The following is a 24,858-nucleotide window of genomic DNA, read 5'->3' as shown; positions in this document are numbered from 1 at the left end:
AAAGGGGTGGGCAGGGATGTAGCTCAGTGGTTAAAGGTCCTGGGTTCAATAGAAAGAAAGGGAGGAAGAAAGAAAGTAACTAAGTAAGTTAGTTAGTTGTATTCATCTTGAGCATGTTGAGTTTAGATGTGTAAGAAACTCCCAGGGGGGTTAGCATATATTTCCAACTAAGCATCTCTTAACACAATAGAAAAAATTCCATCAAACAAGTTTTGCTAGGTGTAGCTCGTCATTGAAAGACTTTCCCTTCAATTGTACTTCTGAATAAAAACAAAATATAATTTGGTATTGAAGAATTTAATAGAAATATTGACATAGAGAATTTAAATAAACTAAGTAACAGGATTCAGATTAAAAAATAAATGAGCAGGCATGCATTGGTTCAACTAGGAATTTTTCTAATAATTACCATCTAGTAAAATAATTGTTTAATCAAATATCCTACATGGCCTCATGACTTGAAAAACGAACTAAAAGAGCAAGAAAATACCCATTTATATTTCCATTTCTTCCAAGGACATTAACCAAGGAGACATGTGACAAGTATCAGTGGCCTTTATCATATTACACAAGGATTCATCTACACATGAAGCTCAGATTCAGTAGGTTAGGGAGAAAACAGTATTGGTAGTCTGCAATAACTTCCAAAACATGGTTAATGCTAGCATCTACGGTTAACAATCACTGCACAAAATCTCTATTTTGACAAGAAGTTTTTTGCCTTCATTTTTTGTTTGTTTCTTTTTTTGCCAAAAAGCTTTTCTGGATCCTGTACTTTGTCTCTTCCAAGGCAGGACTTGACGACATGTAACTCAGTAAAGAAAAAGTGCTAAGTTACTCGTCAGTCCTTAAAATCATAAAAGAAATCTTTCTGGTCAAACCCCAATAATGGAACAGAAGGAGATGGTCAAATTGGAGGTCAAACTTTGCGTTCATTCCATGAAATTATGTACTTCCCAGCAGAACTCCGTTCTGTCAGGAGTGTGCTCTATGTGCATGTACCTACAGTGCCACCACCAGCCACTGAGCATCTGAAATGTGGCCAAAGGCTTCCGTACTGGACAGCACAGCTCCAGGCAGAGGTCACACTTTGCCTGCTCACAGTCTTCCTAACACCTTGCTGTCCAAGGACCCAAGGTTCTATGCTTTTTTCATTTCTTTTTTTTTAATTATTTTTTATTTATATATGACAGCAGAATGCATTACAATTCTTATTACACATATAGAGCACAATTTTTCATATCTCTGGTTGTATACAAAGTATATTCACACCAATTCGTGTCTTCATACATGTACTTTGGATAATAATGTTCATCACATTTAATAATGTCCACCATCATTTCCAACCCCATGCCCCCTCCCTTCCTCTCCAACCCCTCTGCCCTATCTAGAGTTCGTCTATTCCTCCCATGCTCCCTCTCCCTACCCCACTATGAATCAGCCTCCTTATATCAGAGAAAACATTTGGCATTTGGGTTTTTGGGATTGGCTAACTTCATTTAGCATCATCTTCTCTAACTCCATCCATTTACCTGCAAATGCCATGATTTTATTCTCTTTTATTGCTGAGTAATATTTCATTGTGTATATATGCCACATTTTTTTTTATCCATTCATCTACTGAAGGGCAACTAGGTTGATTCCAGAGTTTAGCTATTGTGAATTATGCTATAATAAACATTGATGTGATTTTTTTCAGTACTGTAGATTGAACCCAGGGGCTCTTAACCTCTAAGCCATATCCCCAACCCTATTTTTACATTTTATTTAGAGACAGGTCTCACTGAGTTGCTTAGGGCCATTAGCTAAGTTGTTGAAGGCTGGCTTTGAACTCGAGATCTTCCTGCCTCAGCTTCCCAAGCCGCTGGGATTGAAGGCGTGTGCCACTGTGCCTGGCTCCAAGGTTCTTGTTCCATTAACAAATTTAGTAAATTTTCCTCGAGTGTATCCCTCCAGCCTGGCACGTGTAGGCACTGGGGGTATAGCAGGGAACAGATAAGAAAACGTCCCTGTCCTCCTGGTACTTACATTTCAGTGTATAATAGCTGCCCTCTTTAAAACCACCACACCAATATAAAGAACTGTTTTCTCAAAGAAATATGAGGTAAATGCAGTTTTTTTAAAATTACAGCATTTGAGTGCGGAAAAGCAAATAGTCAAAATTCGAGAAAATATGATTCAAAAGACTGAAGAAATGACAGAAAGACTCAGGAGAGGAAAGATGTGATGAATGTACTCTTTGCAGGAGTGCTAACATCTGTGGTTGGGGGGATGGGGACAGCACAACCTCAGTAACCCAACTGCTGATTGGGAGGTCTGCATGTGAGGACAGCCAACATCCACCCTGGGCCACTAGGAAGACCAGGAGGGGGACTGAGACTCAGCAGCCAGGAATAGGACCAAAGAATTCTTACAGACCCCATTTAACAATTCTCACTGGAGACGGAACCGGGACAGAACCAAATTCATGACTGGAAAAGGCATTTTCCATGGAATAGAACTAATACTTTTTATGTGGTAAGTTTTTAGGGGCAAGGAAAAAAAAATAGAGGATTAAAGAAAAGTAAGAGTGATACTTTGGTAAGTCATTAATAACCCAATCAGAACCTAGAAGGCATACCCAGCTAGGAAATGAAGCGCTATAAATAAGACCATTACTACACCCCAGCTCTTCCCATGACACCACACAGGTTCTGCTGAGCTGGGTCAGCATCCATCAGCAGCTTCTGAGATGCTGGACACTCCAGGTGTAGAACACAGCAGCTGAGCAGGTCAAACCCTCAATGGCTGACTCTGGTCAATGACAAATGGCCCTGAGATGATGAGAATCGGGTGCCTGGGAGTAGGGTTTGCCAAGAGGAGGAGAGCAGTCGTTTGGAATTGCTGCATTTGGATAATTATTATTAATGTAACCCAAGACCCAGACCATCCGTCAGCAGTCTTACCTAGTTCTGGGGGCAGAACGGTCAAGCGGTTCCCCTGAATGTGGAGCTCCTTAAGCTGCGTTAGCTCCCCGATTTCCTTAGGCAGTGAGATCAGGTCGTTATCCCTAAGGCTGAGCTAAATACAAGAAAACAAGGAGTTGTCAAAACAATTTCTCACAACGAGGTACTCGACTGAAACTCTTGTCCTCTTCCATGCCCTCTCTCCTTCTCAGGCTCAATCCCTTCAATTTATTTACAAGTGTCTGTGGCTAAACAAGAAACAGTAGCAGGAGTCGTGGCTCATTCCTGCAAAACAAACCTCACTCCTGCTCAAATTGACTTGATTCTACTCCTACAAGGGCTGCAGAAGTGAATTGATTTTCTAAGAATTTAGATAAATTACTTACTATCTGCAACTTTGTGAGCTTCCCAATATCTGGCGGCAGGATTTCAAAATCGTTGTCACTTAGATAGAGTGCACGCAGGGTGGCTGCAAATTAAACAGCAATATATAAACAGGGTGGCATGGAACCCAACCATTTGAGGTCTGATCAATACAAGGGAGTCAGCTTTGATTAATAACCCTGGCTTGGTGAAAAGCCTGTGACATACCTAGGGCTTACTATAATAACAAGCAGGTCAAACTCAGATTTACTGGCTGATTGTGTAGCTGGTGTGTCCAGGAAAACATCTATATCCAAGAGGACTGACACAATTAAAAACTGTGGGCACCACTCGCAGTTTTTGGCACAGAGTTTCAATGCATTTTCGGGAAAGATAGCTATTTTTCTCTATTACTTCTGATTCAAGTTTATCACTCCATTTGCATCCAAAATGAGACAAAGAGAACCACTGTGTCACTTACATGAACACCTAGAGCAAAAGGGCTCTTTCATGTAAACTGTGTCACAATAGAGTTTTCTTATGTAAACAGAGAGATGCTCAAAATAAATAAGGAAATGAAGGCTTTTGGTGATGGGAGTCATAACCAAGGCTCATGGCTTCCACTGTCAGACTAACTGCTGATCCTTGCTCCCATAGCCTTAATGACAAAAATATGAAGACAAAAGGGCTGAAATGATGTCATGGAGCAAGAGTGAAGCCCAACCTCAGGAGAATTACCAGGAGGCACTTTGTTCACAATTACAAAGTGATGCTTTGACCCCAAAGCACTGAAGTCTGAAATTCTAAAGCATCAATTGTCCACAATAAAAAAGGGGAGTTATAATTAGATGTATGCTTTTAAAAAAATGTATTTACAGGTATTCTCTTTTAAAATTTGGCAGAACTATACGTTAATATATGTAACACAGACAATATAAACTTGGCCAAAGAAAGAAAATATTTTCAAATCGGTTTCATGTGCTTGGGAAAGTCTGGGAAAAGCAGTGTACACAATATAAAAACTGAAATTCTAGAGGCTACCTCGGAAAATTCAGATTTTCTGCAAGCCTGAGATGTAGCTATTTGGAGAAGTAGAATATTCATTTAAAGGAGGCAATCTTTTCCTAAATATTTCATGAGTTCCTAGAAAATTAAGTTTTTCCTAACTTTAAGGAGTACCTGCAACAAGAAGTTTGTTTGTATATAAAAAGATAAAGTATATTCATCTATTACCAACAATTGCTTCATGTTTGCGTACTGGAAAAACTGACAACACCAGTAAAGTATTTTTTATAAGGCTTAAAACCAGAATCCTGGCTAGAAAATTTTAAAATTCTGTTAACAGTTTATTAATGGTATTTTCATAAATAATTGTCTGGAATATCTTTAAGCAAATATCCTACAAAAAATTAATAGCAACATGGGAGTCCTTTTTTTTTTTCTGGCATATTCTTAAAAAAGAAAGTCAAATTTCTTAGCTAAATGTGAGACTTGATCTCATTTAGTACAAAAATCTCTCTCAGAAAGTTAATATGACGTTACTAAGTCCACTCCTGCCCAGAGGTGTCAGATAACTATATATCAAATATACATACTGCTGAGCTATGAAGGAATATTCAAAAGGAGTCTGTAAAGAAAAAAAATATATATGTCTCATAATTTCTCTTAAGAGTTTGGGCCCTGGCAAATAAATTTCACTCTTAGAATGCAAAGTACCATGTTAAAAAGATTTATAGAATAAAAAGTTTCTTACTAAGGTAAAAGAAATTTCCAGGAAGAGAATTTTCACTCAAGTTGTTGTAAGTCAGGTCCAGGACCTCGAGAGCTGGAAGAGAGCCAAATCCTCGAGGCAGAGTGTTCAGCCTGTTCATCCTGTCATTGGGAGAGAAAAACCTGTCATCACATGCAAAATATGTTTACACGCAATACTGCATATTCACACTAAACCTGGTTGGACAGGCTGAGGGTCTACAAGGGATGCCAAGATTCTAGGGGCATTTTATGTTACTTTTCAAATTTTTATTATTAAATTTCTTTAACTGACAAGTAAGAATTGCACATACTAATGCTGAGCAGCATGGGGCAATGGGTACAAAGTCAAACAGCTAAATCAAGCTATCACCCATACGTATTACCTCTTAGATATAGTTTGAGCATGTATGAGTATGTAAACACACTCATACAAACACATACACTACTCTCAGCAACTTTCAAATAAGCCATTCGTCACCATGATGCACAATATTCACTCCCCGTCTGACCGAAATTTTATGTGCTTTGACTAACATCTCCCCACTCCCCCTTCCACTGGGACTCTGGTAGCCCCCATTTTATTCTGAGTTTAACATTTTTTCTTCTTCTTCTTTTTTTTCCCCACTGGGGATTAAACCCAGGGGTGCTACCACTGAGCTACATCCCTAGTCCCCTTTATTTTGGGAAAGGGTCCAGCTAAATTGCTGAGGTTGGTCTTGAATTTGTGACCTCTGTCCCAGTGTCTGGAGTAGCTGGGATTACAGGCATGTATCAATGCACCTGGAGAATTTGGGTTTCTACATCCTACACATAAGTGAGATCATGCAATATATTTATCTCACATGGTATAATAATTTTTGTCACTCACATGGTATAATAATTTTTATCAGAGAATATATATTTTTGTGACACATTTGAAAATTTCTTGTACTCATATTCTCCAATGGTCAATTTCAATTACGGTTTTATGTAGAAACAAACTATCACAAAATATCTGTCACCTAGAGAAAAACTTCTCTACAAATGTATCAATAATACTTCACAATTTTGGACTTTTTATTTCATTTATTCGTGTGTGTGTGTGTGTGCGTGTGTGTGTGTGTGCGTGTGTGTGTGTGTGTGTCTGGTTTTTGTTTGGTTTGGTATCAGGGACTGAACCCAAGGATGCTTTACTACTAAGCTACATCCTCAGCTCTTTTTACTTTTTGTATTGAGATATGGCCTTGCTAAGTTGCTGAGGCTGGCCTTGAACCTGCAATCCTCCTGCCTTAGCATCCTGGGTCACTGAGATTATAGGCATGTGCCACTACACCTGGCTACTTCATTTATTCTTTTTAATGGGAGGAGGATATCAATTTTCTGATGTACAATTACTAAGATTGAAAACCATCTGCAATTAGAGTGTTTTCTGCCAGGGGCTGGGAGAAGAGGGAAGGAGTTGTTTATTGGGTATAGAGTTTCAGGCCTGCAAAACCAGAAACTTCTAGAGATTGGTTGCACAACAATGTGAAAATATTTACCACTGACTCGAACATATACTGCTAAATGGTTAAGATGGTAAATTTTAGGACCCCACCTATGCAACTATGCAATTAAATACAGAAAGGTTTATACAATTGATAAATTTAGGACTGTCCCCCTGAGCAAACTTAAAAGCCAATTAAAAAGCTTTAATACAAGTTGACAATTACCAAAATGTGGAGGGACGTGATAATAAAGGTCATTCTAGTCACCAATCCTTCTCCTAACAGATCCAGTGCTGTCCAGCTCCACCAATCAGGCCTCACAAGAAGGACAGTTGAAGGGGAAACCAGAAGAAAGTGGATTCTGTCTCTCAGGCAGGAAAGTTCCAGGTGGAATTCACACAAGGCAAATGACCTCAATGACTATTTACTATCATGAACAAAATTTACTCATATTTTCTATGAATTCACAATTTGTGAAGCACATTTATGTCCAGTATTTCACTTGATTCATTAACTACTAAGTGTGAGTGAGATGAACTCTAGCAATCAATCAGGTCCAAAATTATTCCAGAATAGCTGGTCTTGTGAGCATCAGAATAAACAGCAAATTATACAACTTTAAAAGTAAATTCTGGTTGAGTGTCCCCTTTAGACCCTAAATACGTGTGGCCTAACTGCTCAGTTTTATAGTCTCCTGAGGGCCTATTTTTATTCTGGCTGCTTATTCTAAGGAATCCTCTCTACAATTTGTCTTAACCTTGTCTTGCTGTCTGTGTATAATTCTTTACACCATTTGAGGATAGAGTTCCTTTATTGAAATCTATCCTGATTTCTTTTTCAGAGAACTAAAAACTTTGGTGCAAACTTTGACGACCCCACCTATGCAACTATGCAATTAAATACAGAAAGGTTTGTACAATTGATAAAACACCAAGAGCCAAAAAAGCAAACTCCAAAGAGAACAAGTAAAACTAAGACGTACATAATGAAAAACAAAAGTTTACCACTCTGTCCTACGGAACCTCAAATCCAACTGAATAAAACCCAAGCTCATTATCTTCCCAAACTTATCTCCATTTATATTTCTATTTTAGCTGCCCAACACAGCTCTGGGTATCCCCCCATCCCCTCTGTTACTGTCTTCAGTTTTCCTCATGTTTTCCCCACGAAATCCTTCTCCTGCCTCCACCATCACCACCCTAGTTCCCCAGGAATACCAAACTGGTGTTCTCAATGGCCTCCCGATCTGCATTCCAGCCCCTGCCAATCATCCTCCACACTGATCTTTCATACAAAAATCTGACCTCTTCTCATATCCACTAATCTGCTGCGCAAACTTCTCAATGTTCAGCAGGATAAAAATCAAAGCTCCCTTCAATGGCACTTTTGACTCTCTGCCACGATTGACGTCTATTTGTTTATAGTTAGGTTCCTAAACTGTAACATGAGCTCTGTATGGGCTGGTAAGTAGTACTGAGAATAATACCTGATACCTGGCTGGGAGTTCAATAAACTCATTAAATGAACAGCAGAGCAGGGCATGGTGTGTACCCTGTAATCCCACCTACTTGGGATGCTGAGACAGGATGATTCCAAGTTCAAGCCTGGGCAACTTAGTGAGACCCTGCCTCAAAATAAAAATAAAAAAGTCAGGGGATGTAGCTCAGAGGTCAAGTACCCTGGGTTGAATCCCCAGTGCCATCCTCCCCAAACAAAGGAGCAGCAGAGACACATTCATGATTGTCTATAGCCTTGCCTCTCACCAATCATCCCTTGTCGCACACTTGACACTCAGCAACACAAATAAACTTGCAATAAGACTTTGTAGGACATGTGGTACAGTGCTCTGAGTTTTAAATATGTCACTTTATCAACCCGAGATGTCTTGCTGCTTCTAGTAAATGTCTTGCTGCTTTCTGATAAATTCCTTCTCGGGCCTCAAGCCTCAACTCCAATCCCACCTATGTGAGCCCTTCTGAGGACCACAGGAAGGCCAGCCTGCTCCTCTCTGCTCCCTCTGTGGCCCTACTTGCCCCAGCACACCTGTGACCCTGCTGGACCATTGCTGCTGACTGCCCACAGGCCCTGCTCTCATGCCTAAGACGCAAACCATGATTTTCACATTGCAACCCCAAGACTAGCAAAAGCTCCTGACATAGAATAGGAACTTACATGACAAGAAATATATGAAAAAAGAAAAAAGTTATAGTAACAATAATAACTACTATGTCCTGCTCACCAGATACATAGTGATGGAGATATACAGAACTACCTTAATAAATGAATGAATTAACAGTAAGAATGTACATACATGTCTAATTTTAGCTTCTTACTTACATACAAATTATACATTAGGACTTAATAATCTTCAAAAACAAGATTTAAAATGTAGGAGCCTCTCTTTTCTCCGTTGCCTGATGGGATACCATCTCCAGATTTCAGCAAGAAAAATAGGTTGCTACTGTGGAAACCAGTATGGAAGCTACTCAAAAGACTAGGAATGGGACCACCATGTGACCCACACAAACCACTCCTCACTATTTGTCCTGAAGAGTTAAAGTCATCATACTATAGTAACACATCATACCCACGTTTATAGCAGCACAACTCATAATACATAAACCATGGAATCAGCCTAGGTGTTCTCCAATGGATGAATGGATAAAGAAAATGTGGGATATATACAAACTGGAGATTATTCAGCCATAAAGAAAAATGAAATCATGTTATTTGCAGGAAAATAAATGGAACATGAGACCATTAGATTAAGCAAAATTAGCCAAACTCAGAAGGGTTAAGGGTACTGTGTTCTCTCTCATATGTGGAAGCTACAGAGGAAAAAGAAAAATAAAGATATGTTAAGGCATCTAATGAATATCAAAGGGAGATCAATAGCGGAGGGGAAAGGGATTAGGGGTAGGGAAATGGGAAATTCTGGGGAATGACAGGGGCCAAATTCATACTGTGTGCATATGTAACAACATCTGAATATGTAACAACAAATTCCGCCTTATGTACAACTATAATGTACCAATAAAATATGGAAAAAACAAAAATATGGGGTTGCGGCTTTGACTCAGTGGTAGAACGCTTGCCTCACATGTGTGAGGTACTGGGTTAGATTCTCAGAACTACATATAAATAAGTGAATAAAATAAAAGTCCATCAACAACTAAGAAAATTTAAAAAATAAACAAACAAATAAAAAATACAACCCATTCAAAAATAAATAAATAAGGGGATGGGGTTGTAGCTCAGTGGTAGAGCGCTCACCTAGCACGTGCAAGGCTCTGGGTTCAATCCTCAGCACCACATAAAAATAAATAAAATAAAGGTGCTGTGTCCAACTACAACTAAAAAATAAATATTAAAAAAAATAAATAAAGCAAGGTCTCGCTCTCCTTTAAACTCCATTTCCTTTCATACATTTGGAAAAGAATGCTCTTAGAAAGACGGTGTCTCAGCCAGAGTGAACATCAAAATAACACCGTCTACCTACACCCCCAGAGGTAAGAATGAACTAATACTCATTTCATGAATGAGACTTTTTTTTTCCATAATTGTTTCCTATTTAATTAATAAATACCTGGTCAGCTTCTATTGCCACTCCACGTAAATCGTTAGCTTAACTGGAGCATTTAGTGGATACAATTTAATTAATATATTACTTCGCACAAAAAATAAAGCATCAGTGGGCAGTTTCATCTAATACCTATGATGGTGGAGACAGAATTCAGAAGTGGAAGTTCTGGTTGGCATCTACGGAGAACGCATGGACCCAAACCAATGAAACTCTCCCCAGCTCAGCCACTGACCTCGGGTTATCAAGAACAAGTCACTTAACCCCTTGGGAAGGGCTTGGCTTCCTCTCTGTGAAATAAAAGCATTAAAGTCTGTCCTCCCCACCCCACAAATATTGAGGGGTCAAATGCTGGAGGGAGGACTCTGAAAACTGCAAAGCAAGGTAGGAATACTAGGTATTATTATTATTCACTGTTACTTGGTTCTGCAAACTCAGCTACCCATCCCCCTGCATAAAGGAAGACTAACCTAAGGACACAGAAGAATTTCAAGAGTTAATGAGGTGGCTTTAGGGAATGGACAAATGTCCAACTTCAAATTGGTAAGAAGGTACTTTGTAAGCTATTTCTACTTAGTACAGGGTGGGCAGGGGAGCAGCTATATTATGACTTGTCTGGGCAGTTAATGTTAGCCAAATAAGTCCCTTCCTGGTCAACACAACTGAAATAAAATTTTATTGGAAACAAAATACAGTAAAAAAACTCCCTTATTGTGCCAACAATTAGCTTCTCAATTAGCTCTCAAGTAGATCTGCACTAATGCAGGCCATTGAAAGGATATATTAAAACAATAAAACTTTTTTGATAACCTAAAACATAAAAAGAAATTAGAAATCCACTTCTGTGCAATACTATAAATGGCAGTCGCCCCCGCCCCCACGCTGGGCTTCCCTTCCACTTCCTCCCTCACCTTCCTTTCCTCTCCCACCCTCCAGTACTCACCCAAGGTTCAGGTGTTTGAGTTTCTGAAGGCTGCTGATCTGTGTGGGCAGCTCCTCAATCTGGTTATTAAAAAAGTTAAGCACTTCCAAGTTCTTCAGTTCGGCTATGTTTGGTGGCACAGCTATGAAAACAAAGTGTAGAGTGAGAATCCAGGAACCTCCCTCCTAGCCAGGAATGCCAGCAACACATTCCACTTTTCTTTCAAAGGAAGGAGAAATGAAACTCCAACGTGACTCTCCAACTCACACACAGGTCTTATAGGTTTTGTGTAGGATTTTCTTAGGAACTAACTCACCACAGAGCAGAAGTGGGTGTGTTTCCTCCCTGTACAATTAGATAAAAAAAATTCTTGGCATCATTCAAATCAGATGGACAGTGAAGAGGAGAGCAGGGAACAAGAAAGGACAAAAAAGAATTTCTGTGCCACAGGCAGCCTAAAGTGAATATTACTAAGTATATATACGTCCAATCATCCTATGTCGAGTAAGCACAATTGTTTTCTTCCTTTCTGTTCCCATGCATCTCCACCAGAAGAAAGATGGCAAACCCCCAAGTCCCTTCCTGAGTGATGATGCATTCAAGCCTTTTTAAACAAACCAGTATCTGAAGAGCTGTTGTCTTTAACGTTGTACTAAATCACAATTCCAGCTTCACCCTTAACTGATCAAATATTCAGACTACATGGTTTCTGACTTTTGGCCTCTGGAGTAATATGCTTTGATCAATACACACACACACACACACACACACACACACACACGGGTCACATCAGATTAGAAACTGATCAATACAATGTTATTATACAGAAATACAAAAAGCCAACTCAGTAGCATGCTATGAATAGAAGTATGCAGATCAAAGGAAAAATAAACCACCAGGGATCCAAAAGGGTCCCTCATTCCTGATATTCTAGACCTGCAAACAACCAATGTAAAAGCCAAAGGCATCGTTACCTCCAAAGTTCAGGCAGCCTCAGCATCAATATATGCCTCATCCATGAATTCAACCAACCGTGGATCAAAAATATTGGGGAAAAAATGCATCTGTACCGAATATACAGAGACTTTTTTTCCTGGTCATTATTCCGTAAATAATGCAGTATTATAACTATTTATATAGTATTTACATCATATTAGATATTATGTCACCTAGAAAGGACTTAAAGTATATGTGTGTAGGTTATAAATAAATACTGTTATTTTATATAAGGGACTTGACTATTCTTAGATTTTGTTATTCAAGGGGCTTCTGGAGCCAGGTCCCCAAGGACACTGACAGACAACTGTCCAAATCTTAATTTGACAGCAGAGAGTCTTTCAATAAATTGTCATTTTCCTATCCATTTGCTATTCAGTTTTTCTACAAACATTTTGTACGTGCCCTGAGCTTGCCCATGGTTCATGTGAACTCTAATACCAAGACTACTCAGGTAAGTGGAATTGTTGACACAAGCCTAAGTCCAGCACAAGGAAGTGGGTCATGTCTCGTGTGAGTGTGGTTCCTTCCCACAAGTCCCTCCCGGGAAAGCCAACCTGCCTGCCGGCTGGTCATACCTAAACTCAGAACCCAGGGCAGTTATGCTTAGAACCACTACCAAGGAGGGTGTAAAAATCCAAACACGCATCTGAAATATTTAAGGGGATAGCAGTTCCAAGAACACCAGCTGATACTCCCAGAAGAAAAGGTAAAGAGAACAGGCACACTACACTCACATCAGTTCTGAGGAATCATTTTTCAGTGTTAAGAAATACCTAAGGCATCAATGACCTGACTTCTTTTAGTGGTGAGACTTGGTAAATGTTTTCGTTCCAAGGAGGAAATGAAGACTATGGATCATTCTGGACTAAGACCCACCAGCAGGGGGCAGTAATCCAGTGACTGGGCCTTGCAATGATTCCAGAAGTGGCTGGAAATAAACACAGATTTTCATGGAATAATCTGGGCAGCTGCGAGTCACCTCCAAAATTACTCTTGGACACCAATACATGAATCTTACCTGTACAATGTGGACAGTACAGGTAAGATTTTAGGTGCTCACTTTATTGTAAATAATTACCGAGTAAGTCATCTGGTTTTGCCCGCTGGGTCGCTGGGCGTCATCTTCCCCTGTTCCCTGCTTGACCATAAGTGAGTTGCACTTACCCAGCTTTCCCCTGGTTCAGCCTCCAGCTACCACTAAGCCTACTCTCACTACACTCATCTGATTAGCTTGAAGAGCAATAAAGAAAGTTAGTGAAACCAGGAGAAAATGATGATCTCAATTTAGCCACAAACCAAGAATAATGTGGCCAGAATTACTGCCGCCTCCCCAAAGTTACTCTGTCAATGCAATTAAATGCTGGTCTAAAGGTATCGCCTTTTTGACAGGATGAGAGATTATTTCACTCTCCTTGCTAAATCAGTCCAATTTAAAACCACAAATTATGCTAAATGTGATTTAGGACTTTGTTTTGTGGACACAAACAATAAGCCCACATTCAATTTACCAAACCTCTCCCAGCCTTTTGGTGTGCATGTGAATTTTTAAAGATTCCATCCAAGCTTAAGGGGGGGGTGGGGAATCACATGGCCAATATTCTTTCTAACCTACAGAATGTTTTCCCTCAGCCATAGTAAAAATCAAAAGAAAGTTAACACTCAGACCTGTCTGGGTGGGATTCCATTCATTCTTCCAGCCAACAGAGAGGGCTCATTATGAGCTCAGTGCCATACTCTTTGCATCTAGCATTACAATGTTCTGGGGATAAAGTTAGCTATGTTATTTAAAGAAAGTAACTAACAAAAGAAGGGATATCAAGGTCAAAACTGAAACAGGCTTAGTGCTTGGGAAACAAGCAAATCCTAACAAAATTATCCCTGAAAAATAAAAAAGTGGATACAAATTGTGCAATGACTAATTCATACACTTACACAGCACAAATAATTTTAACTATTTTGAGAAGGTGGATGTAATGTTTCACCAGTCAAAATCCTCTACTGAATTTTTCAAGATATTTACATGACACATTCTCAAAAAGCAGCATTTTAAAATATAGCTAGACAATGAGCATCAATGTATTTCTTATTATGCTCCCAAGCCATTCCTTTTCCAGACCAGCTACACCCACACAATCTAGAGACAACATGGAGCTGAGCACACAGAAGGGACAGATGAGCAGTGCATTGTCTGACCCACTGGGTGTGCCCTGGCCTGGTCCTTGGAGGGCTGACACAGGCCCCTTCCAACTCAGCCCTGGACATGCTGTATGTGTCTTACTCAACACACAACCTCTCTGAGCCTCCATTTCCTCAAAGATAAAATGAGAAAGCTGGATTATAGCCATTTCTAAATTGTCTTCCAGCTGGTTTTAAGACTCTATGATTCTAAGAAGAGATATGAATTATGATAATGGATTTAAATAATGCAACAATGGACCCCCAATTAGGAAGTTCAGTCATGTAGAACTTTCCTTCCAACAAAGAATTCAGTATCATTTTCTGTTTCACCAGTGACGATTCCTTTAATTTTTAGACTTCAGTTGTTAGATGTGGAAGAAAGGTTCTAACCATTCTTAGGTGTTCCCTGGTTTCTAAATGTCAACTCTGCTCCAATCACAGGACCAACAACCTCTGGCGGACTCAGCCCAGGGCTTCTCCTGGTGTTCTAGAAAAGGCAACAAGGTTGTAGTCATGTCAGCCTAATAGCGTGCCCAAAGCCTGGTTTCAAAGTTATTTTCCAGGGTTTGTAATGGTTCAGACTAACAAGCTCAGCATGACCCTTTTTCCTTCAAGTTCTCCCAAGTCAAAGAACCTGAACATTATTCTAGAGTTTCATCTATCTCACAGGCTGGCCCAGACTCAGCAATGTAGCATGTGCATGCATAAACATACACACACCCAAAGTTTCTGGATGATTCCACAAGAAGTTCAAAGTATGTGAAGGACTCATTAACAGCTCCTTTAAAAGTTCCCTCAGGCAGGAAAGTTCACAACATGCTTCCCTTTCTCCACCTCACTTTGCACACAGCTCTGTTCCTTACAGTTTTACTCCTACTAGAAGGACCTGTGCCCACTCTCAGCAGTTATACTTACTTACCAGGTGACGCACACTTGAAGTACGTTTTACACCATCAGTGTTACTCTTAAGAACAGGCTTCCTAACTAGTTAGCCTCTAGTGAACAGCCCTCCCCAAAAAAGAACCAGAACAATCAAAATAAACTACTGACACAGCAGCAGGAGTTTCTCTCTAGGAGGACTTTTTTTTTTTCATAAAATTAACAATTCTGCAACCAATAATGTATTTTTATAGCATTTTGGGAGTTTACCCATAAAATAGCAAATAGGATATGCTCCAGAGCTAGACTATCCAGTGGGCACCGACTAGTTATGTAGCCATTTGAACCTAGATTAATCATAATTAGATAAATAGTTCCATCATTGGGTCACACTAGCCATACTCGAAGAGTCTGTGGCTATTTGCTCCCAGGTTGGACTTTTCCACATTGCAGAATGTTCCATTGGCAGTGCTGATCTACAGCAATGGATCTCAAACTATGAAGCATATCAGAATAAACCAGAGGGCTCATGAAAACCTGGACAGGGGCACCTAGAGCTCCTGATTCAGTAGGGCTGGGGTGAGACCTGAGAACCTGCATTTCCCACATGTTCCTAGTGAAGTTGATGCTGCTGGTCTGGAAACCATATTTTGGTCCAGAGAACTTCTAATTCATTAGCAAGGTCAAGATCATTAATGCAATGCCTATTTCCTTTATCCCACACAGTATCGATGATGAGTGTCATAACTGAGCTTATCTACCTTCAGATTCCTACTGAACCCACAGATTGACTTAAAAAATGAACAAAGCAAGATACACCAGGTGGACAATCCCCTCAATCTGAGCGCTACATTCAAACCGTTCTAGCCAATGTGCTGATCCAATGCATATTTTCATGGAGACATCAGTTATCAGGAAGATGCACAACCTTCAAGGGAAGAAACGCCCTATATTCCCTAGTTCAGTGAATCAAGCAGCAAATTCATCATGACCAAGTGTGGTCACATGGAGAGTTGTCACTTGTTATACTTTGGCTTCGAAAACATTGAGGCCTAACAGAAGAATGCCAGTGGAGGGCGGGGAAGTGACAGCACTGGCAGACTTGGGTGCAACCCATCAGGGGCTTTTTGAGCAAAAGCATCTTGGCCCCCGAGGCAAAGAAACAAAACTGTGAAGAGTGACAGGCTCTGGGAACAGCAGGCGCCATGCAAAACATAAGGAAGGGAGATCCACCGGGTGCAGCCCACAGAACGGTCAGGGGGATCATGCATTGGTCTTTAGAGCCATATGGTTAGCACCAACAGCCGGGTCCTCTTCAGCTACAGAAGGGCAGCAATAGACTATGCACCATGTTAACGCCCACGCTGCCAGGAACCAGAAGCTCCTCAGAACACATGTGGGTTTCCATCACCAGCCCAAGCATGAAATCCGGAGGTGACCTCACTCTACCACCTCCACCCAACTTCTAGGTGGTGACAGTTATGCTATGCCCAATTATTTTTTGCAGAAACACCAAAAGCTGTTTTGAGCTCTGGCAATTCCCGGGCAAGAGCTAGTTTAGGGTATGAAAGCCAGGGGACCCGGCTGTATGTTTCTTTGAAAAAAGTGGATTCAAGATCCAGCCTTTGCATCCATTACCAGAAGCCAATAATGGGTTGCAAATTATCACAGGGGTAAGACAAGGGGGAGCTGGAGCAGGTGCTTCATGGGAGCCAACTGTCCAAGGAGAGGGCTAAGGCAGGAGGTGGCATTGTGGTGTACATGCCCAGGGTTGCAGTGAGTGCAACACCCATCCTTTACCCATTTACAGAGATGCAAAAATGTCACCACCTACACCTCAAGGTTAAAATAAATTGGCAAAATATCTAAGCATCCACCTCAATAACTTAAGCCATCAGGCTCCAATAATATCATAGTGAAATAGAGCTAACAGGCCTGATTCTAAAAATCTGACATATTTACATTAAAAAAGAGATTTGTTATTTTGTTTTGTTTTTGGTACTAGGATTGAACCCAGTGAAGCTTTACCACCAAACTACACCCCAAGCCCTTTTTATATTTTTATTTTGAGGCAGGGCCTTGCCAAGTTGCTGAGGGCCTCAGTAAGTGGCCCAGGCTGACCTCAAAGTTGAGATCCTCCTGCCTCAGCCTCCTGAGTCCCTGGGATTACAAGTGTGTGCCAGTACACCTGACAAAAAACAAGATACTTCTGTCTGCTAACATAACAAATGAAAATGTTTGGTGGAATTTTTACATCACTGCATGCTCCTACTAGTTTTTCTTTTTAAAAGAAAAACATAAAGAATGGTAAAGGATACTAAGTTAGCTTAGGTTGTACTACCATAACTAGAAATATTATTAAAAACATGAGATGTAATCTCAAGCAGCTTGGGAGGCTGAGACAAGAGGATCACAAGTTCAAAGCCAGCATCAGCAAGGGCGAGGTGCTAAGTAACTCAGTGAGACTCTGTCTCTAAATAAAATACAAAATAGGGCTGGGGATGTGGCTCAAGTGTTTGAGTGCCCTGGTACCCTCCCCCACCCCCCACCCCCCAAAAAAACATGAGACTACAGGAAAATGAGTGAGATTACTTATTACACAGTCAGTATGGAAGAAAACAATCACTAAAAAGAAAACAAAGAAACCAAATGTTTCTTTGCCTTAATATGTGATGAATACAATTGTCATACAATATATTGTATGACAACTGTCCTCTTTGGCCTGAACCAGGAAAAGTGAGAAGAAACCAAATTAACAGAAACTGTAATGAAATAGGATTTGGGGCATTCCTGGTCAAAGAAATAGCACAGTCCTTTTAATCCTTAGCTACAGCAAGTGGAAAACATCAGTCTATTCACACCACAGAGGTAATGTCTAGACTAATTATATACACGTCAATTCTTTCAGCAAACTGGGAATCATAGCCCTCAATGCCATTTTAATGATTTCATGTAAAGAAGGATCTTTATTCTTGCATACAAATAATTATGCTCTTCAGAATTTTATATACAAAAAAAAGGTCATTCGTACTTATAGTGATTAATTACCTTTGTTTTCTGGCCAAAACCACAAGGTGGATAATGAACTAATTATATATTACCATAAGAATTTGAAGTTCAAAAGTATACTAATGATAACTGGCTTCACGAATTTTATGGGATTGGCCCCCAAGCAGCTATTAAAGCAGTGAATTACAGTAGTTATAGGTTATTTAAAAACATAAAGTTTATGAAACACTGGAGCAAATTCTCATTTAGAAGGTTCTACATGTTCCTCAAGGTAAAAATAAAATGGCAAAATATCTAAGCATCCACCTCAATAAAAGCCAACATCCCCCCAAATATTATTAGATTTAGGAATAATGATGGTAATACTCCTTTTGGTTAACCAACAAGCTTGTGCTGAGCACCCACATCCCAAAGTATATACTTATTGTATCCTTCCATGGATTATCCTCCTTAGGATTCTGCAGCTTAAGTAATTTTAAATAACCAAAAATATCCCTGACTTAATCACCACCAAAAAAAAAAAAAAAAGCACTCTTTCAGGAGCAGCAATGAGAATAATCAATTATATAAAAATTAGGGGTGAAAGGTACAAACAAGCAATAAGGTAGATTTTAGAATATAAAGCCAAACATGCAAAAATATATATCCCTGAGCTTTAAGAGTATATATGCATAACCAAACAAATCACCCAAGAAGCTGGCAAACATGTGTTTCCTCTCCTCTGAGGATGCAAAAACTAATATTGGCATCTTATATTAACCTTCCAGGCAGAACAGACACAGAACCGTCTGTGCAATCTTCAGGTGCACCTGCAAAGCCTGACTTCTTGCAGGAACACACAGTCTAACCTGCACTCCAGTCCTGCCAGGGTGTGTACCCCCAGCATGTATGGTCTGCAGGGTCATACGCCCAACAGACAGCTGTAAATTGGGAGCTGGGTGGGAGAAGGCAAATGGAGAGGAAAGAAAATGGCATTCTCGGGCCTAGGGAGGAAGTGACATCTGGTAAAGGGTAAGAAAGAGACAGAGAATCTGCCAAAAAAAAAATAAAAAATGCCTAAGATGTCCCCGGACACCAAGAGGAGCAAGAGAGAAAAGAAGACCACCAAAAAAAAAAAAAAATCTTCACTCAATGGAGAAAGCAAGCTCAGTGTTAGAAAAAGGGCTACTTAGACTTTTATGTGTATGTATGTATTATGTAAATGCAAAGCATACTCTGCCCTGGGTTTCTGTCTTCTTTTATAATGCAGAATTACTTCAGCAAGAGGCCACACTGGGCTGCATCTCTTTCTAACTGACCATATCTAGAAGCTGAGGGAAAGGGTAACTGGATGAGAAGGGAAGGAAGGGGACATGGGTGAGACACTTAGAAGGAGAAAAATCCACAGGACTCACACAGTGGATTTGATGAGCTCCCTAAAGACAACTCATCTACCTGAGGAATTCCCCTTGGCGTTCTGAGGAACAAGTAAGGATCTGGGATCATAGAATGTTCCTTCCACAGAGCTCAGTGGTTGGCCTGACTGGGACAGACATCCATCACTTCTAGCCAGGAGAATGGCAGGTGCAGAGGCTGGGAGTCATGTGGAAACCCAGCACCTTTCACCTCTTGTTATTTAACCATGTTAAGCCTGTTTCCTGGACCTGATGCAGGGCAGGGGTTCAGTAAATGTTTCCCACTGAGGTTACTACACATGTGGGGTGTTGTTCTTCACAGTCAAAGAGACTATGGGGTGGCCTTCTATTTTATTTCCCACACAGTGCTGGTTCAGTTGCAGGGAAAGGAGGACTTTCTGGAAAAGATGAGGATTCCTCTAAGCTTCTGAGTATGAGCAGGATTCCAAGAGAGGGACAGATAGTTTCAAATAAGAAACCCATCAGGTAACTCGAACAAGGAACGTATAAGCGGGGGGGCGGGGATCTAAGGCAATAACAAAAACAAAAAGAGGGGTCAGACAGGAAATAGCAGAAAACGAGGTCAACGGGTTTGTTAACTGAGAGTCAATCACACCAGAGTGGTTTTGTCCTTCGAGGCTGACTCAAAGAGAAAGGAAAAAAAATTGAAATGGGAAGAGAAGACGGGGGTTACAAGAGTACAAATTCTTATTTAAAAACACAAAAAATTAAGGCAGATAAATAAGGCAGTGAGTATGAACGTTCTTTAAAAGCCATCAAGAATGAGTTTCACACTGCATTAAAAATCATCTTAAAGTTTTGTACAAATTTCCAGGAAACATCTCCTTTAAGAAACAGCATCAGTACATCTGCTTTGCAAATAGACTCGCGCTATCTTCTGCTCGTCTAGAGTTCTAAACCTCAGATATACAGACCCCCAGAGAATTCATGGATGGCCTTAACAGGACCCACAGACCCCTAAGATTATAAGTCTTATGTGCATTTCTTGGTGGATGGCCACAGTCTTTATTCTTTTAAAAAGCCAATGATTTAAGAAAACCTAAGAAAAAATGCTCTAAGGAATATAAGTAACTAAGCACTGTAACCTCTTAGGACATCCATGCTGCCCTATGCCACACACACTCACTGATGTGTATACACACACCACATTAATTAGAAGAGTCAACAAAAAATGTAAATACAGTCACAAGCCACATAACAACATTTCAGTCAACAATGGATTGCATGCATGCCAGTGTCCCCCAGACTGCAACAGAGCTGAACAATTCCCATCACCCAGGGATGTGGTAGCCAGCGTAACACCCTAGAGCAACCCATTCGTCACGTGTCTGTGGTGATGCTGTCTAAATAAACCTGTGCTGCCAATCATGTGAAAGGACAGCACACACAAAAAGATGCACGGTGCAAGGTATCAACCATGATAACAAAGCACTGGTACTAGTTTATGCATCTGCTATTCTAAACTTCTTCCCATTATTTTAGAGTGTACCTCCTTCTACTTGTTAAACAGAAAAACATACTGTAAAACAGTATGCCATGATACTCCAGCAATAGCCCCATAGATCTCTCGCTTACAGAGTCTGTTCATTCCATCATTTTCTCTTGTGCTTAGCTTAACCTCACATTGTCCTGTTCGTCGTGGCCCTAGGAGCAACAGGCTACATACCAAATACATGTAATATTTTGCTATTTAATCAATTCTGTTTGACAGGTGTTCTATTGTAAACAGCAAAAGCAACCCTTTTCAAGATCAGCCCCCCGAATGGACTAGTTATAATTTGGAAAGTGACAGGCTCACTTGATCCCACCTTATTTTCCCCACAGCCTGACACCGTTCTCAATGTGTCACGGCTGACATTGTTCCATTTAAAAATACGTTGAGAGAGAAGGAATACACTGTGCTTCGGCTAGCTTCCTCTTAGCACAGAGCAGGCTCCTAGCAAAGGTGATTCTAGAAGAGGACACTTTGGTGGGTGGGGCCGGCAACAAAGGAATCATAAGGGCCATGGTCTGTCAGCTGAGGGTGCAGACCGTGAAGAAGTTTCTCCATGTCGCCCACTGGCCGTGGCCTGTACGAGGTCTGTCCACTGGGCCAACACACTCCCATGTGATGATCTCACATGCTTCTTTACTAACACCAAAAATAACAGCATATTCCCAAATGTAGGTGATTTTTCAAGGTAACCTGACTACTGCCACCAACAGATAGATATTGTTTAACAAATAGCTGTCAGACTCAAAAATACTAAGTATACATTTTTTCAAATTCAATCTTTCAAATGTTGGCACAGTAACAAACTGATAAATGTGCACTAATTAAAAAAATAAGCTATTGATCAAAACCTTTGTATTATAAATACATTTAGACTTTGTTAAAATGCAAACAGCAAGTTGTTTTGATATTGTCACAAGATAAATTCCTGACACAGAGACAATTTATTTTGCATATTCCCCTCATAGTTTAATTTCATACAAGCGAGGCACAAGAACTTTTGCATAAGGGATGACAAATAATCTATGAAAGAGGGAATAACTAGAGACTTCGGAAGAGCAAGGTCTTGAGAGAGTGGTGAAGGTCATTCTTGTGAATTGGGACAGTTAATTTTTCTCTCTCATCCCAACAATCCATTATGTCTATAGAAAAGGGCTTCAATTTATCACATTAAAAAAAAAAACCTGCTCAATTTTCTTCATTATAACTGGATCTGCATATTTTGACAATGCAACACTTTCATATTCAATATGCAGCTTTATTCATATTAAGACTATGGTAGATAGTCTATAAATATATACATCTGAATAAAATTCAGAAGTATTTATCTTAACTTCTTTATGTACTTGGAAATTACCCTTGGTAAAGAAATTATTAAAAGCACTGAAGAGACTATCCTAATATTTTCTTGTTTGATAATGTCCAATTCATACATTAGCTATATCTAATAAGAAACAGCTTTTGAAAAGATTCATGTTTTCCCATAAAGCTTAGGTTTACCACCTCCTGGCCATTTCCAATACATTAAATGACAAGATTTAGTCACAGCTAATACCCAACATGGCAGGCACAACTGCCAGAATACCTCAGGAGAAGGTTTTACATGACAGTTAAAAGTTCAAAGTATGAAGCTAGAGGTGTAGCTTGCGAAAGAGTGCTTGCCTAGCAATCATGAGGCCCTGGGTTCTATCCTCAGCATCACTGAAAAAAAAAAAAAAGAAAAAGAAAAAAGAAAGTGCTTTAATATTTCAAAGTATAAGACCAAACAATTTTATTCAGAGACCCACTTCTGAAAGGTTTACATAACTGAGGGGTTACTCAATATCTGAAGAAAATGAAATGGCAGTTTTTGTATTTAGTGCACAAAATGATGAGGGCTTAATCATTATTAATGCATGGGTCATAAAATAAAAAATAATCTTGCCCTATTTAAGGTACTTTCAATATTTGCATGAGTGTTGCTACAGGTGTAAATTTACATTCAAAACTTAAAAAAAAAAAAAAGCTTCATGCTAAAAAGAAACGAATTCCCAGAGAAAGTTTTATCAGTAATGTTTAACATACATTTCATAATGCAAAAATCTTTCCGATACGGTGACATTTGGTAGTATAAGAATCAATATAAATATGCACAAAATGAACATTTATAAATTTTTCCACATTTGTTTCTGAATTAAAATCTGATTACATAAACATTTTTCAACCTTTTTCCACAGGCTTAAAAAAAAAAACAAAAACGCACAAATGTCCAATACAAAATACAATGGAAAGTACTATACTTCTTCCAATTTAAAGATAATGGAAAATGAAGATATGTTTCTAACTCAGGAAAGTAGCCATAAAAAAAAACAACACTTAAAAAATGATTCATGAAACCAAATATATACTTTTAAGAGCCAAATTTAAAAAACAACAACATACCTCTTTCTATAGGATGTATCTATCAAAAATGTGATAAAAATATACTATGTAAATGGCAACAGTAACATGTCCTGTGATACAGAACTGAGCCAAACAGCCTGCAAAAAATGTCCTCTCACACCACAAAGCTGGTTTTTAATCTTTAGATACTAGACCTGGGGGGAATGGAAAATGCGTATCTCAACAGTGACCTCCAGTGGACAATTTTTGAAATAATTGTCTCCACAAGAAATTTCTTAAAAAAAAAAAAAAAAGGGAAAAAACATTTACAAAGCTGACATTCCCCAATACCATCAAACCCATAGATTGGATCAACGAGAGGACTGAGAAAGGTTTAGCTGTAACACTGACTTAACAGAGAGGGTAACCACCAAGAAGGCAAAGGGCCTCAGAAAGAGCAGGACACAGAGACTCAAAAAGACAGTCTTTGGAATAATTGCCAGGTCCCCTTCTTGGAGTATCACCAAGGCAAACAGGCCCTAGGGTGTGTCATCTCAGACTGCTGGGGCTTAGCACAGCTCGCCATCTAATCAATCCATTAATTGACCAGTAAGGAGTACCTAATTCATGTTTTAAATATTTTTAGTACTTTTGTGGGGGTGGAATACAAAATGAATAGAAGATGGGGCTCCTCACCACAAGAAACATGATTAATTAATTAATTGTATGAGGAAATTAGTGCATAATTTGGACACATATATACACAAAACTAATTTTGAATGAAAGAGGAACAACCCTGTCCCCCAGTGAGACCCAGAGTAGTAAAGAGAAAAAGTAAAACTGAGTGAGGACTTAGCCAAGCCCAGAAGGGCTACTGAGTAGGGAGAAGGACTCTGGTGTGGCTGTGATCCCAGCCACCTACCTGGGTGTACCCGAACGCCATCACAGCATGCCTCCTCAATTATGAAAGGACCCCAATAGCTGTAAGGGGGACAACGTTACAGTTTAGATATAAGGTGTCCCCAAAACCTCACATGTGAGACAATGCAAAAGGGTTTAGAGGTGAAATGATTGGATAATGAGAGCTTTGACCTAATCAGTGCATTAATCCCATAGCAGGGATTTAATAGGGTGGTAACTGTAGGCAGGGAGGGTGTGACTGGAGGAGGGGGCGGTCACTGGGATATACATTTTGTTCTTGGTGAGTGGAGCTCTGTCTCTCTCTGCTTCCTGATGCCATGTCCCCCTCTGCTTTCCTCAACCACAATCTTTCCACATGATGTTCTGCCACTCCTCAGGCCCAGGGCTATGAAGCCAGTCATCTAAGGACTGAGACCTCTGAAACTATGAGCCCCAAATAAAATTTCCCTCCTCTAAAATTAGGTCACGTCTTTTGGTCACAGCAACAAAAAAGCTGGCTTGTTCAGACACCAATTTCTAAGACATAACACAGCATTTCTTTGGGGCACTCACAGTCCAGCACATCTGAAATGAACA

The 24,858-nt window shown here is 39.8% G+C and overlaps 1 protein-coding gene across 2 annotated transcripts in view; it reads right to left on the bottom strand.

Moving 5' to 3' along the window:
- Rsu1 (Ras suppressor protein 1) overlaps positions 1-24,858 on the bottom strand; it is a 185,392-nt gene that overhangs the window by 135,911 nt on the left and 24,623 nt on the right. For both annotated transcript variants that reach the window (XM_027928468.3, XM_027928467.3), the window contains exons 4-7: positions 11,050-11,170; positions 5,062-5,180; positions 3,332-3,414; positions 2,946-3,060 (exon numbers count right to left, since the gene is read on the bottom strand). In XM_027928468.3, coding sequence (XP_027784269.1) covers positions 2,946-3,060; positions 3,332-3,414; positions 5,062-5,180; positions 11,050-11,170 — 438 coding nt within the window. The remainder of the gene's footprint in view (positions 1-2,945; positions 3,061-3,331; positions 3,415-5,061; positions 5,181-11,049; positions 11,171-24,858) is intronic.

This window comes from Marmota flaviventris, chromosome 12, assembly GCF_047511675.1.
Source record: "Marmota flaviventris isolate mMarFla1 chromosome 12, mMarFla1.hap1, whole genome shotgun sequence".
In the NCBI taxonomy this organism is placed as follows: Eukaryota; Metazoa; Chordata; class Mammalia; order Rodentia; family Sciuridae; genus Marmota; species Marmota flaviventris.
This window is presented reverse-complemented; position numbering and strand designations above follow the sequence as displayed.